The sequence below is a fragment of the Dipodomys ordii genome, unplaced genomic scaffold, assembly GCF_000151885.1.
Source record: "Dipodomys ordii isolate 6190 unplaced genomic scaffold, Dord_2.0 Scaffold45, whole genome shotgun sequence".
Lineage (NCBI taxonomy): Eukaryota > Metazoa > Chordata > Mammalia > Rodentia > Heteromyidae > Dipodomys > Dipodomys ordii.
In genome coordinates this window covers 9788060-9807150 of record NW_012267261.1, presented here as the reverse complement: position 1 = coordinate 9807150, position 19091 = coordinate 9788060, and the positions used below count along the sequence as shown (strand labels likewise).

General features: G+C 39.8%; 1 protein-coding gene across 4 annotated transcripts in view; it reads left to right on the top strand.

Moving 5' to 3' along the window:
• The window catches only part of Kalrn (kalirin, RhoGEF kinase), a 531501-nt gene that overhangs the window by 289976 nt on the left and 222434 nt on the right, over positions 1-19091 (top strand). For all 4 annotated transcript variants that reach the window (XM_013019466.1, XM_013019467.1, XM_013019468.1 and 1 more), the window contains exons 14-15: positions 6098-6293; positions 14519-14685. In XM_013019466.1, coding sequence (XP_012874920.1) covers positions 6098-6293; positions 14519-14685 — 363 coding nt within the window. The remainder of the gene's footprint in view (positions 1-6097; positions 6294-14518; positions 14686-19091) is intronic.

Genomic DNA, 19091 nt, shown 5'->3' with positions numbered 1-19091 from the left:
CATTCCCTCTAACTCAATCCTTGAACACTTATGGTCAGGAGCATTGGACTTGATGGTGAATGCTCAGCTCTGAAACTACAGGAAAAACTACCTGATTTCAATTACTCCTAGAGTTGCTCTAATATTAAATGAAAGATAGTCAAATTCGTAACCCATAATAAATGCACAGCTCAAAATAAAATGTAACTGGGTGCTGGTGACTAATACTGTAATCCTAGCTACTCAGGAAGCTGAGATCTGAAAATTGCAGTTAGAAGTAATTCCAGGCAGGAAAGTCTATGAGACTCTTCTTCCATAAACTTCCAAAAAAATTTAAAGCCAGAAGTAGAGCTTTGGCTCAAGTAGTAAAGTGCTAGCCTTGAATAAAAAGAAGCTCAGGGACAGTGCCCAGGTCTTGAGTATAAGCCCCAGGACCAACACACACACATACAAACACACAAAAAAGCAAAATAAAATGTCATCTTCAACCATATCATTATCTTCATCATGATCGTTATCAAGGACTAAAAACTTCCCGGGGGGGGGGGGAGCAACACTGTGAGACTTCTGACTTTGCAGATGGTGATAGAGAGCTCAGTGATGACCACAGACCACAGGAAATAGGCAAAAAGGGGAAGGTGAGTTTGGATTCAGGCAGGTACAGAGTAAACAGCTTAGGAAGAGACACTAAAGTTGTCTTTACACATAAATACTGGGGAAGACCCACAAATGGGAGGAACCAATGGAGAGAGCTTTCTGAGACTAGCACCCAAAGTGGCTGTTAATCAACTCCTATCTATCAATCTTTTGATAACAAGAAACTAGATTTGATGACTCTCATCTGGTAGGAAAGTTTTGACCTTTTTTTCCCTTGTGGTATTAGAGTTTGAATGCAGGGCTCCATGCCTGCCAGGTAAGCACTCTGCCACTTGAGTCATGTCTCTAGCTTTTTGGGTTTTTTGTTTCATTTTGTTTTTTGTTTTTGAGATAGAGTCTTCCTTTTTGCCTGAGGGATTTGTATTATTTCTTCCCCGCCCCCCTCAAATCCTAAACTATGATCTTCCTTACGTTCTTGCTATAACCAGAACAGGCATGCGACACCAGCCACCATGCACAGCCACCTTTTTCAGTTGAGATGGGATCTCATTAACCTTTTGCTGGCCTTCAGCTATGATCCTCTTGATCTCAGCTTCCTGAGTGACTAGGATTACAGCAGTAAGCTATCATACTCAGCTTGGTTCTGTTTTTGTTTGTTTGTTTATTTAGTGTGTGTGTGTGTGTGAGAGAGAGAGAGAGAGAGCCTTTTCATTTCCAAGTGCCTCTTACACCTTCTAAAATTATTTTTTAGCTCTTAGTCAGAGTCCCTTCTTTCTTTGTCTCTAGAGCAGACAATTGTTAGGATAGAAATATTGCCAAATTATCCCTCAAAGAGGTCATCATATTTTAACACACCAATTAACTCAGTGAGAAAGAGAGGTGCTTCTGAAGCCAAGAGAGGATCTGAGTGGCCTGGGAGCTAAGTGGGAGCTAATTAAGTGGAAGGAGGAAGTGAAGAAGCTGACAGAAAGCTGAGAGTACTTGGGAACCTTGCATACCATCTTTCATTCATGTAGTCAGGCCCTAGTTCAGGCCTCATCAGATTCTCTCCAAATGGACTTAAATTGCCAAGTATCCCCTGCTGCAGACTTTTCTTCTTTTCAACCTCATCTCTGTGAGAACTCACCCAGGATATGAGACAAACCATGAAAGTGAGGGACAGGGAGGGTGTCCATGTACTTGTGAATCTCTTTAAATCAGAGGGTATGCATAGAAGGGTGGTCAGGGCTTAGACAGATTAGGGAAGACAAAGACATTTCAGGGTTACTTGACCAGGAAGGAGGCTGGCAGGAGCCAAGCTTACTCTACAAGTCAGCAGGAAACTGGCTGACCAGTTCTTAACAGAACAGCATGAAGCATTATTAGAAATCAATAAGGTAACTTATCAATAAGGTAACTTGAAGGTTGAAAGAGGGTTTGTTATTTGTTGTGACAGTACTTGGGTTTGAACTCACACTTATTAGGCAGCACTCTACCCCTGAACCACACTTCCAACTGGTTTTTTTGTGCTTTCTTCCTTCCCTAGGCACATACCTGAACCATGATCAGCCTACTTTAGCTTTCAGTTGTAACTATGATGATAGGTGTACCCAGCTCTTGGTCAAGAGGTGTTTCACAAATTTTTCTTCCTGGGATGACCTTGAACCACAGTTCTCACAATTCTCAGCCTCCTAGGTAACTAGGGTACTACCAATACCCCTATTTTATGCCAGCTTTGTACACAAGAATCTGAATACAAATTCTGGAATCGTTCTTCAGCCAAAAGCCCTTTACAGGGTCAATTCCATGGGATCAAAGCAAGAGAGAGAGAATAATCTATACAGATGACCAATAGAGCATATGAAAATATGTTCACCATACAAATAAAAAGACTCATCCCAGTTAGATTGACCAACATCATGAATTTGAACAACAAATGGTGGGAATGTGGGGGAAAAGGAACTCTATTGCACTGTTGGTGGGAATGTAAATTAGTACAAACACTTTGAACAGTAGTCTGGAAGTTCCTCAAAAAACTAAATATAGATCTTCCCTGTAACCCAGCCATACCACTCCTGAGCATCTACCCAGAAATCACAAGCCAGGATATTGTAAAGATATTTGCATATCCATGTTCATTGCTACACTATTCACAATAGCCAGCTCAAGTGCTCTACAATAGATGAATGAAATCTAGTACCTGTACATTTTACACAGCCATTAGAAAGAATAATATTATGTCATTTGCAGGGAAATGGATGGGCTTAGAACAAATCATGTTAATGAAGTAAGCCAAACTCAGAGAGACAAATGGCACATGTTTTCTGCCGTATGTGGAATCTAGATCTAAAAAATATACTGGGTCATGATAAATTATACAGGACTGTAGGCATTCACACACGAGAACAAAGGAGGATATGTTTTTGTCTTATTTCTTTTTGTGTTTGGGAGGGCAAGGGGGCACAGAAATGGAGGGACAAAAGGTAAACAAATGCAACAGTGATACTCACTAGACACTTTGTTGAAAATGAACTATACAACTTGTAGGTAGGGACAGGAGGGAAAAACTGGGAGAAAGTGAGAGAAGAGGTGACACTGTCCCAAATGAAATGTGCTTATTACCTGACTTATGTAACTCTAACCCCTCTGTATATCACCTTTATGATAACAATTAAAAATTTTAAAAATTTACAAAAAAGGAAATGTGGTCACCATTAGCAGTCAACAATAAAACACAATTTAAAACTGTAATGAGATACCACTTCAGACCCACTAGTGTTATTAATTATTAGACAATAATACCAGGTGATAGTGAGGATATAGAGCAACTAGAATTTTCATATGTAAAGGTATAGAATCATAAAACATTAAAACCATATTGACAGTTCTTATAAAGATAGGCCTAGCCCATGACTCTCCAGTTCTACACATTAGGTAATCACTCAAGAGCAGTGAAAACCTATATCTACATAAAGACTCATAAGAATTTTCACATCAACCTATTGGTTAAGTCCAAGCACCTCCAAAAGCTGGTTAGCAGAATAGCAGAGAAACAAACCATGGTGCATCTACACAATGGAGTACGTTTGTCTACACCAAAGGAAAAGCTATTCATATACCCAGTTACATGGATGAATCTTAAATACAGAGTATTGAACCAAAGAAACTAGACATAAAAAGTACACATAATAACATCTCAGTCACATAAGACCCAAGAATAAGCAAAACTCCATCTATAATTATGGAAATCAGAAAGTGGTGCCTGGTTTAATGAGAGCAAAAACTGGAAAGGAGTCTGAGTAGGGGAACTCAGTGTTTGCTAATAGGGAAGGTGATGCCACCTGTCAGCTAGGAGGAGACCCATCAGAATGAAAACACCTAAGCTAAGGACCTGAGATATATATGTGCCTAGACTGCTGGGTGGAAATGTGTGACCTGGTGAGACTTCCATTTCTAACTCCTATAGCACTCATCTATACTTTGTTTGGGACACTGGCTATAAGGATGTATATACTCAAAACTCTGGAAACTGAATGCTTAAAATATGTGTATTCTCTTTTATTTTCTAAATGTAGAAAGGAAAAATATGCTTATATGCCTCTCTTAGAATAAACTGTCCTATAAGTTATTTCCTTTTTATTTTTAAATTATTTCTTAAATATCAATGAAATATTAGTCTTACTTTCCTCTGCTTAGCCCCTTTATGTGTTAAAGAATTAAATAATCCTTAACAATGGGGCTCCAAAGAAACCTGTTTTTCTCCTGATAACTGGCTAGTTCCCAGGCTCCCTGAGGGCTCCCCACAATAAGTAGATACTTGGTTTTCCTGCTGTGTTCAAATAGTTTCCTGGACTGACCTGAAAAAAAAAATGTGGGGCAGGAGGTGGAGGGCAATATTCTAACAGTTCCTCCATCACTGTCTCAAAGAAAGCTACCACATTTTCATCTGTTTCTGTCTTACTTAAAGAAAGACATTACTGTTAGATAACAAATGGAATCCTGGTACCCAGACAAGCATACTCTGGTGAGGGATTGCTTGGCTTTCCAACCCCAGTGTGGCTGGGATATAAGAATAATTTTCTCTCCCGCCCCTCAATCTGATTTTTTTTACTTCCCAGTGTCCGCCAATGTCCCTAAAGCAGCAGTGTTTAAGGTAATGTTATCTGTCAGCTGAGATGAGACCCTGCATAATAAAAACACCTAAACTAGGAAAAATTAATTCCATTTTGCAGAAAAGAAGTTGACAGTACTCATGCTGTTGCCCTCATGGGCCATCATGAAGATAGCATGAGAAAACAGAGCTAAAAACTTTGATTGACATACCAGATGGAATTATTTAATTCAGTAATTCTGAGTTCCTATTCTGTGGTTTATTGTAAAGGGAGTATAAGACTCAGTCCTTATTTGCAGAGAACTTAAAGTATAGGAGGCAAAATCATCCGAGTTAAGGTGTAGAACAATAAACAGTTAGTTACTGCATGTTGGAATGATGTTTTCATTTATTACATGTTCCAATCTTCATTAGAATCAGTATTACTTTTCAATTGATCATAATGTGCTTGAATGTTTAGAGGGATGCTATTCATTTATACCTGGTTGATCACTAATCCCAGGAAACAGAGGAAGAGAATCCTGCACAACACAACACAGGAAACAGATGGGGACGGCTGGATTTGATGTACACCAGTACCTTAATTAATTATGTAACCTTAGGGCATACTCGAAGCTTCTCTAGCCCTCAACTTATATTTCTGAAATAAACTCACTGCTTAGCTTAAAAGACCTCTCCAATAATGAGATATTTTTAATGAGCAACAGTTATGGGGTGGTAGACACAATCTTTGTAGCCAGTAGAAGAATTAAACTACTTCTGATGCTTTGCTCCTCATTAGCAGAGCAAACTTGGGGCAAGTTATTCTATCTATAGTTAAAAATTAAATTCCTGGGCTGGGAAGGTGGCTCAGTGGTAGAACGCTTGCCTTGCATGCCTGAGGCCCTGGGTTCGATTCCTCAGCACTACGTAAGCAAAAAGAAAAAAAAGCCGGAAGTGGCGCTGTGGCTCAAGTGGTAGAGCGCTAGCCTTGAGCTGAAGAGCTGAGGGACAGCACCCAGGCCCAGAGTTCAGTCCCCACGACCGGACCCCCCCCAAAAAAAAGAAATTCCTTTGAACGTTGAAGGATCAGCTTCCTCTTCTGTAAAGTAGGCTTGGAGAACCCATACAGCCTGCCTCACTGGGTCATTGTGGAGACTGAACAAAATGAGTATACAAACATTTTACAAACCCTAGTTCAGAGCATAAATGTTTGCTGTCATTTCTTTGCTATTGGTATAGGCCTTGAAAAGCAGAGAGAACATGTAAAGACACATACATGGGGGTGCATGACAAGGTTGCTTAAATAAGAGTCCAGGGGTAAAAGAGAGGCAGAATGGAGAGACTGTCTGAGGGGTATGTGAGGTTTTATGGCTCTGAGTTAGTAAATTTCAACCTAGCAGCCTCTCATGGGCCTGGTGAGCTTGCCCTGATGATGGTGGTTCCTCACAGGTAACAGCAGAACTGGATGCCTGGAATGAGGACTTGCTCCGGCAGATGAATGACTTCAACACCGAGGATCTGACCCTGGCAGAGCAGCGGCTGCAGCGCCATACAGAACGGAAGCTAGCCATGAACAATATGACCTTTGAGGTCATCCAGCAGGGCCAGGATCTGCATCAGTACATCATGGAGGTCCAGGCTTCCGGTGGGTGGTCTCTCATTCTCATTCACTTTATTCCTACAGATACAAAAAAGAAAAAAGAAAAAATTTTATTTGTGAATTTAAAGAAAAAGAAGAAACCATATGATGAAAGTTGAAATGGCTTCTTCATGCTTGCCCATTTAGGCTGTGGGTAAGGTGGCACTAGAGATAGGGTCTCTGGATACTATGGAGAAAATAGGATCACCAATAATGGAAATTAGTATCATTTTTTAAAATGATGGTTGGAGAAACAAACCTAAATCAGATATCTATGGAATTGTACTCCAGAGTAGAGCTGAACTCTATTCCCTCACTACCAGCCTCATCACACTCTCCTCTGCCTTGCCCTCTTCTTTAAGGTGGTCTCCTGGGTCTCTGGCTCATGCTTTCAGGGAATCCTCAATATGTTTTTATTATTGATCCATAGATGAGTTTAAATAATGTTATAATAAAAATTTATAGATAGATCATATACCTTAGTAACTCTCAAAGATAAAACATGGCTGAACTACCAACATTTCACTTCTTTTCTTGCTCAAGATTTAGCCAACAAAAGTGTGAACTCTTACTATATGCCTGCCAACATAGTCTTTGATGGAGAGAGCCAAAGCAATGCCTAAGGACAGCTAGTTGAGAAGGAATGAACCCACATATCTGGATGAATCCAGGATTTCTATCATCCACTGCAGCCTATCACAAGTTTTTCTAGGCAGGACTTTGTTATGAGAGGGCTCTTGTTCTCTGCATTGAGGAAGACTGGGGCTGAGACCATCAACACTTTAAAGTACAATTGGGCCAAGTCCCTGATGACCTTGAAAGATATTAGAATCATGAACTTATCAAGGGAATCTTACTGATCCTACTTTAGAGTACTATTTCTCTTTTAAACACCTGAAAAGTAAATACTGTACCAGCATCCAAAGGAACTTTACTCCTAACAGAAGAGGAGAGAATCTAATAAATCTTTTTTCAGCACACTCCTTCCTTGAATTCTTATCCGTGTTACAACCACGCTGTATTACCCACCAGTCTGTATTACCCACAACCCTGAAAGGTTCACTCACCTTGCAGTCTATTTGGAGCCTTTTTTATGACAATCTTCAGGCACCGTGCCTTGATATTCTAACTTGCTGATGCCCTTGAGGCAAGAATCAGTAAAAGGCTCCTTTGGTGATTCAACTGTACAGCCATGGCTGAGAGTCACTGCTTTTGATCAGTTAAATCACGACAGCTGCCATCTATGAAATGATCTGGGACAGTGGCTTTCAGCTTGTCCCCAGATAAATATGGCTAGCATCACCTAGAACTTTCTTGATATGCGAATTTAAGGACATACCTCTAGACACCATCATACCAAAATATCTTCGAAGTAGAGTCCTGCAATTTGTACTTCCACAAACACTTCTGATGTTCTACTTGCCACTCAGAGTAAGCCCTGGACCAGGAGCATTGCTATCACTCAAAGCTAGTTAGAATTGCAGAATCACAAGCTTTGTCTCAGACCCATGAATCTGAATCTGCATGTTAACGAAATCTCTGGATAAATCATTTGTGCATTGAAGTTTGAGAAGTAGTGTTCTAGCACATAAGCATGCCTTTTCAGAACCTTCACGGGGGAGAAGGCATGAGGAACAGCAATCCCTTTTCTGAAACTGAAAATCTCATCTGCGTTCAAGAGTTTAGCTCTGCATCTACCCTCATAATGCTCATTATATCTGGCTATCCAGCTACGACTGGGAGCCATAAAATATGCAAACCCAGGAACTAGGAGAAAGGCTCGGCGGAGAGGCTGTGGAAGTATGCTTTCCCTTCATTCTTCTGAATAGACCACTGAGAGACTGACATAACTCTAAGCAGGCCAACTTCTGTCCCAGGATCCAGGCATCCATGGCAATCGAAAGATGGTTGGCAGTCCCTGAGGACTGCTTGTGACTGGGGGTTGGCTGTGCTTGGCGTCCACCTTAACCATGAGGGCTGTGTGGGTGAAAGTACCCCCAAACAGATGGGCTGCCCACCCCCACAGGATCCTTGAAATAAGCTTTTTTAAAAGCAGTCTGGCTGGCCTCCTCAGCCTTCTCTGCTGAAACTGGCTGTTCCCTCAACTCCTACCATGGGCTGTTCAGTCTGGCAGAGTCCCTGGGGCTTCAAAGGGAGCAGATCCAGGTACTTCAGGGAGCTCACTCTCAGAGCATGACCTGTCCCATGAGAAGGCATCTATCTCACTGTGGGCTTGTAGCAACTGGAGCTAGGTAGGTAGGGTAGAGGGTAAGGGTAGACACTGGGTGGGCCCTGAAGAATGCAAGGCTTCCAGTAATAAATACGGACTGAGATAATAAATAGGCACGCACCATGTCTTATGAACTGTATTTGGAATAAAGGTAAAATAGAAAATATTGTTCTAGACAAAGGCCAAATAGAAAAACTAAAGCTTTGGTTGGTTTTTAACATTCTTTGCTAAATTAACTAAAGGTTTATGCTTTGGGTTTTTTTTAGTAGTCAACACTAAGGAATTTCCATATGCTTCATGTGTGAAGTTATTAATATTTAGGCTCTACTAAATCCCTCTGGTATGCCAACAATTTTAACCGAAGCAAAGACCATATCAGCCTTAGGAATTGGGCACACAGGAGCAAATCTTAATTGGCTCCTGTCCTCTCCTCACTATAGTATTATCTGCTTGAGTTTCAAGTTTGGAAGAGGTAAGTGTTCCTGGGAAGAAACATGCTGCCTGAACTCCAAGTCCAGGACCACCACAAGTATTCTGACTTTGGAAACACCCATCCCAGCTTTTGGATATACTGTAAGATAAATTACGTTTTGCAAGAATCATTATTAGCTACGCACTAGTGGCTCACACCTACAATCATAGTCAGAAGGTAGAAATCTAAGCATCATGGTTTGAAGACAGCCCAGACAGACAAATCTGAAAGACTCTTATTATCTCCAGTTAACCAGCAAGAAGCTGGAACTGAAGGCAAGGCAAGAATCCTTGTCCTTATTCAAGGAGGCCAAGAAATAGAAACAAGAGGAGATCCTGGGCTGAAGTCCCAGCCACTCATCCTGCTGAGTGTCCTCAAGCATGCTACCCAATCTTTCTAAAACTATCCCTTTAAGAGAGTGATGACTTCGGATGACCCATCACATGGGGTCATTGCAAAAATGCAGTGAGATCATACATAAGCATGGAAAGAATGCAGTAAAGCCTAACAACTGCCGTTTAATACTTGAATTCTAGCCCACACTGCAAGCAGACTTTTGGGGTTGAGTTCCTGTAGCTTCTCCAGCAGCCCAAGGACAGTTTCTCAACACTCCAGCCTCTAGCAGAATGGTTATGTCTTACGCATAGCAAGTTGTCAGTAATAACATGTGCTGAATTAATCAGGAGTGAACATCAGTGTGGGTGGAACAGATGTAGGCAAAAATAATGGACCACAAATAATTTTATTTACATTGTAAAAGGAAATGATAGGAAAAGCCTGTGTATTTCAAAATGGAAACAACTCAGGCTACCAGGGAGCTGAAAGGAAGGAAGAGTCTCATTGTAAAGCAGTAATTCCAAACCTGGCTGCACACTTAGAATCAACTGGGAAACTTCTTAAAAATACCAGTGAGTGAGCCTTGCCCCACAGGAATTCTGCCTTAATTAGTTTGGAGTGGGCCAGGTTTGTTTTGGTGGGTTTTTTTTTAACTTCCCGGGTGATTATAAGGTACAGCCACAGTTGAGAAAAACTGATCTAAAAACCTGATTAAAGAACTTTGTAATTTCTGACCTGGGTGTTGTATATATGGAATGACACAGAAAGAAGAGTAGGAGGGAAGAAGAAAAGAGAAAAGATAGTATTCTCCATGTGAAGCAGATGCAGATACTTAGAAATAGTTTAAATGTGTCATAGGTATGGACAAGATAGCCAGGAATACCCCTATCTGACCCTGAGAGGAGCTGCCTCTTTCCTTGAGAAAGTAAAATTGGTATTATAGTTGGCCTGTAGCCTGCTTAGCATGAGCCAGGCCTTGACTTCCATCCCCAGTTATCACAAAAAAGGAAAGAATGAATGGATAATAAAGTAGTACCCCCAACAAGACAACCAAGGAAAGCAAAGTAACACTTGGTATTTGCTGTGCCTTGAGTCTAAATACCAGTGCAGAACACTCTACAGCTGAGTGTGGTATGAGAACATCACTGTTCCCTGGGTTGTATCCATAGTGCCATCTTGTCCAGTGCTTCACACTCCTGGTTCTGTGTTAGAATCTGCTTTAAGAGCTTTAAGAGATACTGAGTTCTGGGACCCAATCAAACCTTCTGGGATGTGCCCAGGACATGGTGATTTCAAAAGATTCTGTATGAATCTGTTGTGAGCTAGAATTGAGCACACTAGCCCAACAATATTTCAACCACCATAGTGTATAATGATAATACATATTGAGCAAGTATATAAACACTTGTCAGTAGATTTTATATTTCTAATTTATATAAGCCTTTCAAAAATCCCATCAATAATTAACTGTTATTTTCTCCAAGGAAAAGAAAAAATGGGAAAAAATGGATATTTTGAGCTGACTAGATGTTGGGTGCTATATAGTCTATATCTTAGCTAGGCCTCACAACATCCCTATACCACTGTACAGAACCCCGGCTCTTCTTTGTCCATGGATCAGGAATCTGTTGGGTGATATGAATCAAGCACAGTACTATAACGAGAAGAAAAGAGATAAATAGGACAGAGTAGCCTGGCATCTGGAGGCCTGTGATAATATGGGCCCTATGACAATATGAAGAATGGAATAAAAAGCCAACTTCTTGGGAGTATAGGCTCAGGACACTGTAGAGACACATCAGAAAGAAACCTCAGTACTATTTTTGTGGGGTTTTTTTGTTGTTGTTTCTTTGCCAGTTCTGGGGCTTGAACTCTGGGCCTAGGCATTGTCGCCCCTGAGCTTCTGTTGCACAAGGTTAGTTAGTGTTCTACCACTTGAGCTTTAGCTCCACTTTCAGCTTTTACTGTGATTGATTGGAGATAAGAGTTTCACAGACTCTCCTACCCAGGCTGGCTTTGAACCACAGTCCTCAGATCTCAGCCTCCTGAGTAGTTAGGATTACAGGCATGAGCCACTGGTACCCAGCTTCATTACTGTTTTTTTTAAAGATTGATAAACTGCTTCATTATAAATATATCCAGTTCTTGATGGAAAGAATACACATGTCTTTCTGTCTCACTGCAAACCCCTAATGAAGACAGGGAAATGAATGAAATTGAGACTAAAAATATCAACACAAGCAAACTCTGCTTGCCAATGATGGATGGATACTTCATAGCTCACAGGTTTTAGTATCTGGGACTCAGCAAAGTGATTAGGAGCAGTGGAAGAGAGAGCTTCTTTTCTCTTCCGGATGTGGCTTGAGTTAGCCTTTATGTTCTCTCATCCCCTTTGTCAATGATGATGTGATATTGAGGAGGGCAAAGGCATGGTGGGTACCATCATCATCTTTTGCATATCATAGGTTCATCCACATAAAATCAGATAGATAGGATGTCAGGACCTGAGTCTTGGGGAAGGAAGGGAAGGCTATCCTCCTTGGTGAATTATTGACCTTAGAGTGGCCATTCACATGCAGTGTGGCAGGGGTGGAGTTTCCCAAAAAGACACTTGAATTAAGCCTATCATTCTAAAACACTAGAGACACTTGCAGAGTGAAGATGAGCTGAATCAAATCCACACGGAGACTAGATGTACAGAAGAGATGGATTTTAAATTATGTTTGTGGAAAGTAAACATAGGAGCTAAGGGTCAAATCCCATACCCAGCCAAGCAGAGACAGTAATTTCTCCAGTTCTTCTTCTTTTGATTTCGGTCAAGGAGGTGTTCTACCTCATCCTCCTGGTAATTGAAAATAGTAACTAGAGGGGGTTGGCTGCCAAAAGAACAAGCCGTTCTTTCTGTCTTCCACAGATATTTTAGGAGCTGGGACTCGGAATTATGAAACTCACAGAAAAAAATAAACATGAGAAGATACTGAAATTATTATCATGTAACACCAGGAAATATTTTTTCCCACTCTTCCATATTGTGCTTATATAAAATACTATTTTTGCCCCTAGAACTGAATTTCCCCTGATATATACAGACTTTTCTCATACTCCCCCAGAGGAGGCTGCAGGTGTGCTGGTGGTGGCAAGGCTGAGTTTCTGATACTGTGAGTCAGAGCATTGTAGACATCCCTCAAAGGAGATCTAGTTTTGTTGTGGTTTTTTTCTGTTTTGTTTTGTTGCTGTTGTTTTCTGATCATGGGGCTTGAACTCTGGGCCTAGGTGCTGTCCCTGAGCTTCTTTGTGCTCAAGGCCAGCACTCTACCACTTGAGCCACAGTGCCACTTCTGAATCTTTTCTGAGTTTATTGGAGATAAGAGTCTCGTAGCCTTTCCTGCCCAGGCTGGCTTTGAACCATGATCCTCAGATTTGAGCCTCCTGAGTAGCTAGGATTACAGAGGTGAGCCGCCGATGCCAGGCTATAGGAGATCTGTTTTTTAGATGGCTATATATTGATATTAGTGGGTTGCTTTGGGTTTGACCTTCATGGACGTGCACTGTCCTTGGGAACTTACTGCTGGGCTTTTGAGTCTGAACCTTCCTTGTTAAGTCCCTATTGTTTCATGTCTCTAACAGAACCACAGCAGCCTTGGATCATAGGTTACTTGATGGGAAGCCAAGAAAGGATTTGGACAGAGGGAGGTCAGGGCAAGGCAGCAATCCAGAGTTAGATTTTTCTCAAAGCTAAGAATATGAGCAAGGCTAAGGAATAGAAAATCTTAGTTTACATATAAGGAAAATGAAATTTCTGAAAGATAAAGTAATTTGGATTCTAACTCAGGATTGGGTCAAAGCTAGTAAACTTTCCCTGTTGTCTTTGCATGCTAAACAAGTACATGATATAACCATGGCGGTTTCTTTGTTGTGTTTCAGAATTTAACCTTTCCATTTGGAGACATTGGTGTGATGAGCAGAAGTAATGTATATGTGTCTGCATTTGTGTGTCAGGAAAGTGTACAGAAAGAATAAGACAGGAAGGTGGACAAGGAATGAGCCACAGGTTATGGCTAGCAGATATTGACTCAGGGCTCCCATTTCAAGTTGGATGTTTATTAATGTTGGAAACACTGGTTAGTGGTTGACAGGACTTCTTGATTTGAACTAGTAAAACACTCAGCAAGCTCTCTGTGTGGTTAAAAACTTAAATATGATAGTTTTCTGAATGGATGAGCAGCCAATATCCCTGTGATATTGCTGAGGTATGTTTATTCAATATGCAGCATGCATTTTTTTTATGGTACTGGAGCCTGAAATCATGATCTCTCCTTCTTAGCTTACATTTTTTTGTTCAGGGATGATACAACTACCACTTGAGCTACACCCACTGCTGAAAAATAAGAGTCTCTTGGAACTGGCTACAGATCTCAGCCTCCTAAGTAACTAGGATTATAAGCATGAGCTACCAGTGCCCAATTTAGTATGTATTTCTAATGAATTGCTTTTTTTAAGGGATGTAAATTGGCTAATAAAAATCATCACTAACTGGATACTGACATAATAATACATTTCCCATCTAATAAAAAATTATATATGACCAGTCAAAAGAAAATATATGCTGGTGCCAGTAGCTTCTGCCTGTAGCCCTAGTTATTCAGGAGGCTGAGATCTGAAAATCAAAGCTCAAAGTCAGTCTAGCCAAGCTCAAGTGTTAGAGCCATGAAAACTGAGAGCTTAAAGCCATGAGTTCAAGTGTAGTACCACTATAAAAAAAATAAAGGAAAAGAAAAAAGAAACTGTGTCTTTTGCAGAAGTTTGAGACAGGGTCCTCTTTGGGTCTGGTTTTATAATTTCCAACATGATCCAAAGGTTTGCCTTTGAATATTCTGAGTTTTGGAAAATCCCCTAAGTAGAGACTGATGGTTATTGTCTAGGGTTTGGCTTCTAGCGGACCAACTTTCTAACTCCTGTTGATAATAAGAACTTAATCCTCTGTTGAAAAGTAATTCCTATGGATCATTTTACCCAAAAGAGATGGTGTGGTCTGAGCATCCTAAATAGGATCTATTGTGGTGAGGAATCCATTCTAGAGGTTAGAAGGGTCTGATAATGGCTGCTTCCAAATTCCAGTTTTCTTGTGCATACTAGGAAAATGTTGACTTCACAGTACTACCTGGATTTTAATTGTTTACATTTTTAAACTAGGAATTGAGTTAATCTGTGAAAAAGACATTGACCTTGCGGCCCAAGTACAAGAGCTACTGGAGTTTCTCCACGAAAAGCAACATGAATTGGAGCTGAACGCAGAGCAGACCCATAAGCGGCTAGAACAGTGTCTCCAGCTACGGCACCTCCAAGCTGAAGTCAAACAGGTGAGCCTGGCTTGGCCCTGCTCTTGCTGAGGAGTGAGGAGCACAGAGCTACAGATGTATCCTTGAAGAAACCAGGCCTTAGAAAACATAGGATATAAGGATTAGTAGGACCAATTTCTGAAAGTTTACCTGATATAATAAATAGATCCAGTGCAGAAGTAGCTCAAACTGTAATCTCACACATTATATTGCAAGGAGAATATTCCAGAGCTTTTCCAAATTGTCCCCAGACACTAAATTCTCTTTCTATCTCTGTTCAGTTCTGACATATCACCCAAGGGAAATACAAATCATTTTATCCATAAACAGATTCTGGCTGCAAAACCAGGTAGATTTGTTTATTATAGATTTAAGGTACTAGGGTACCAGCTCCTGACACATAAAGTAGTGATTAAATAGTACCAATTACCAATACTATTTCCAACACATGGGTGATTCCTAGAAAACCCTTTTCTTGCCATTTAAAAATTGATTTTAAAAAAGGATACAAGAATTCTTATCTTCAGATGGCCTTATATTAAATGTTTTACTGGAGGACATACTCAGACCTCCAAGAGTATAGACATAATGAATAGTGGCACATTTGTAATTATGTTGCCTTTTTCTTTACCATCAACCCTCACAACCACTGAAACAGACACAGTTCCTACTTTACAGATGAGGCCACTGAAACCTAGAAGGGTCAATACACATGGCCATAATGAGGAAAGATCAGATAACTTCTTCTATGAAGGTAGGAGCACCTCCTGCTAGGTGGTAGTTGCTGTTCTTTGCTCTGTGCTCTCCTAAGTGACACTGTCCTCTGCTTTCCCTAGGCAGAGCCCTTTCTTCATCATAAACTAATCCTAAACAGAGAAACACTTTCCACCTTTCAATATTCTTTCACATGCATGGGAGCTGCTGAAGCTTATAAAATTTAATCTACCAGCTTAGTGTAAGAGACAAAAATGTCATATTTTATTTAACTATTGCTAAATCACATTCACACTCCCTTGCTAATTCTATGCTAGAATTTGTCATATTGAACACAGTTATCTTCCCCATTATTTTTCCAATCAGTGCTCAACCAGAACATGCATGTGTATGCAGGTTCTCACACAAACACACACACACACACACACACACACACACACACACAGAGATAGCATGCTGAAGGTCTATATTCACTGTTTATAAGAGTGCTGAGCCACACACTAGATAGGATTACAAAGCTGCCATCCAAGGGTTCTCTGCTTAATGACATTGGGATCATGCCAGAACCTCCAGAGAGAACTATTAGTCATGAAGACATCGTGGAATTCCTAGCAGGCAGAGAACAATAGTGAGTATACAAAGTGTGGAACTTTTAACAGTAATGAAAGTACTTTCTTATCATTTGAAATGTGCTTTCTCACTTAAGATGAGGCACAGACAAGAAATAAGGGGAGAGAAAATGAATATGACAGAGAATAGACTCATGGGAGAAAGTGATTCTATGCTTACTCTACAAATTAGGGAAATTTGAAGTAACCTAGAATTAGTGCTTTCCAGGGCTTCTTGAATAATTAGCTGTAATTTGAGACTGTGTATCCTACATCTAAGGTTTGCCTCTCCAGGGTCCCATACCATTTTGGGCTTGAGAAAGCAATAGAGAGAAGCCCACCAGTGCTCTGAGGTTTTCTCAGGCACTTCTAGCACCACACCTGAGAAGACAGACAGGGTTGGCCTTAGATCCACAGAGGGGCAGCACCTGACACTCTCTCAGCAGGACTCCAGCAGGTCATCAGAGTTTTCCTCTGCTGTCATGTCTGGTATTTCCTTCAATAGCACTTAATAGGAATGGTCATCTGAACAAAACAAAACAAAAATCATTGCTACTTGACTTTGAATTTAAGTACATAGATTTTCTGTTTTTAGTTTTGTGTGGTGGTGTTGGTTGTTGTTTCTGTATAAATAGTAGAGTCAACTCTCTAATTAGTATAGATTCTGTATAAGGTGAGGGGTAAGGATGATAGGAGGTTTGTCAAATGGAGAACGAGACTATATATAAATGATCCTGGGTTAACTAAAGCGATACACATTCTCATTTGTATGTGACAGTGCCTTCTCACCATGGCAAGATGGACCCATAGTCCATCTTGTAATTCAAAGCTACATAAAATATCTCAAGTCCAAAGACCTACAAAGTTCGTCACCAATGACAGCAGCCCTTTGAGATGCCAAGGGGCTGCTGCTTGGTTAAGCCAGCATGCCTCATTAGACAGACTTGTTTTCCTTGTCAGGACAGGTGCTTTCTTTAGTGATTCATCTGATCCCGTTTCAGAGAACACATTTTTGTTTGATGGAAATTGGTGGAGCAGGAAATATTGATTTGGAAGCTGTTGACACTTAGAAAAAGAGAGTTAATTTAGATGTCAGTATTGATCAGTGAAACTAAGTTTAGATGCTCCTTTCCGAGTTTCTCTTTTGAATATACTCTCAAAAAAGAAAAAAGAAAAAGAAAGACCTTAATTGTAATGCCATTTAGTGGAGACAGAAAGGGAGAAGGCAGTAATATACTATGATATAGCTCTGTTGTTGGAACTCTAGATTTGACATTATGGCCATGATAATCTTAAGTGTAGTTGTGCCAAAATAATATTAAACTAGATCTTGGAAAGCACACACACTAGACTGAAATTTATCATTAAGTACTTGAGGAAGTAAAATTGTTTAATGCAGCTGATTTTCTTTTTGAGGGATTTCATAGGACTTTATGTCTAAGGTAGACAGCATATGCGAGAGAGATGGTGGGCCTTGAAAGAAATCATTCTACTGATTGCAGCACAGCATACATTCCAGGTTCTTGGACCACCCACGTGCCCCTCAGATTACTCTCCAGACCCCACATAATGCTTTGATTGCTTCCAGGAAAATTACTACTCTGGTAAAGATGACCTCATATCTATTAGATAATTCAAGAAGATGTGAAAAAAAATGACTTAATGGAAATAAAAATGAGTGAATTTCCATACACATTCCTGCAAAGCAGTGCATTTAAGAGAGAATCTGCTCAAACACATTTATAAGACACTTGATTGCTTCTTTGGGCCAGATGCTGGCCAGATTTGCATATGATCAAATAGGCATTCAAAACCAAGAAAAAATATACATTTTCCTGATCTTATACTTCTAAGGAGAATACTATGTCTACCACAATAGTCTGGTGACATATCAAAGTTAGAAAGGAGTTAGAGTCTATCCAAAAGATGGCAATCAAAAGGACAAGTACCGTCTTTTTGTCTAAAAGATATTTAAGATGACATATGGCACGTGCACACGGTTTATAAACTCATGAAGGATGACCATGTATAATATCATGAATTTTTAGAACCAAAGAACTCTGGGGTTTTGACAAGTGCCCTGATATTATCTGATGAGCTGAGAATTTCTTCCTATGTCTGGTGTTACCTAAATAGCTGGGCCTCTCCAGTGAGCAGTCATCTACAGTTGTCCTAAGGAAATTACATGGCTTTATTGTAGATACGACCTCAAGACCCAGTCATCTATAAACTGCTTCCTAGCCTATAGGAGAACAAAGCCCAGATGGCCAACTTAATTGTATCATCATTTGTTGACATCCATCTTCAGTTGCTCCAATTTACTCTTCTGATTTGGACATATCTAAGTTTCCTTGTCCTGATGAAGTAATAGGTCTTAATTTTTAGTTGCCTCCTAAGCCAAGACTCAGCTGAATTCTTAACTCTTAAATCCCAAACAACAGTATTCTTCCAGTGCTTCATTTCTCTCGACCCAATTTTCTCTGAAGTCCTATGGGTATAGGGGTACTCTGTGAATGTTGAAGAACATATAGAATGTTAAAGCAGAAAATGACCTGTAAACATTACCTAACTCCTATGTGAATTGTTGCCTCAGATGCTCTGCTGAATATAATATGAAATGAAAAATCATTTCACATTAATAATTTCATTTCTATCTTTATTCTTTGCTTTATGCCAGGAAAGTGTTCATATTTTACAGATGTGGAAACTGAGTGCTAGCCTACATGATGTTTTCAAGGTCACAAATCTGAAAATGTGTGTGGGATCAATATTTCCTTAGCTACAATATTTTTTCTTCTATATAGTACACACTGGGATGCTCACAGATGTTTTTTGAACCAAGAGGATAAAAAAGAGCCTGATAATAGAAGATTATACCAACAAAAATATTATATAATATTATGTAAAGACCAATAATTACAACAACCTATGACAACCATATTATTTTATAATGTTCCAATAAGCTCTTGCAAATTAATTGAATATATTATTTATATATAAATATATATAATATTATATATTATTTTATATATAAATATATATTTATATAATATATTATTATACATAATATAATATATAATTTATTATTTATATATAAATATATAA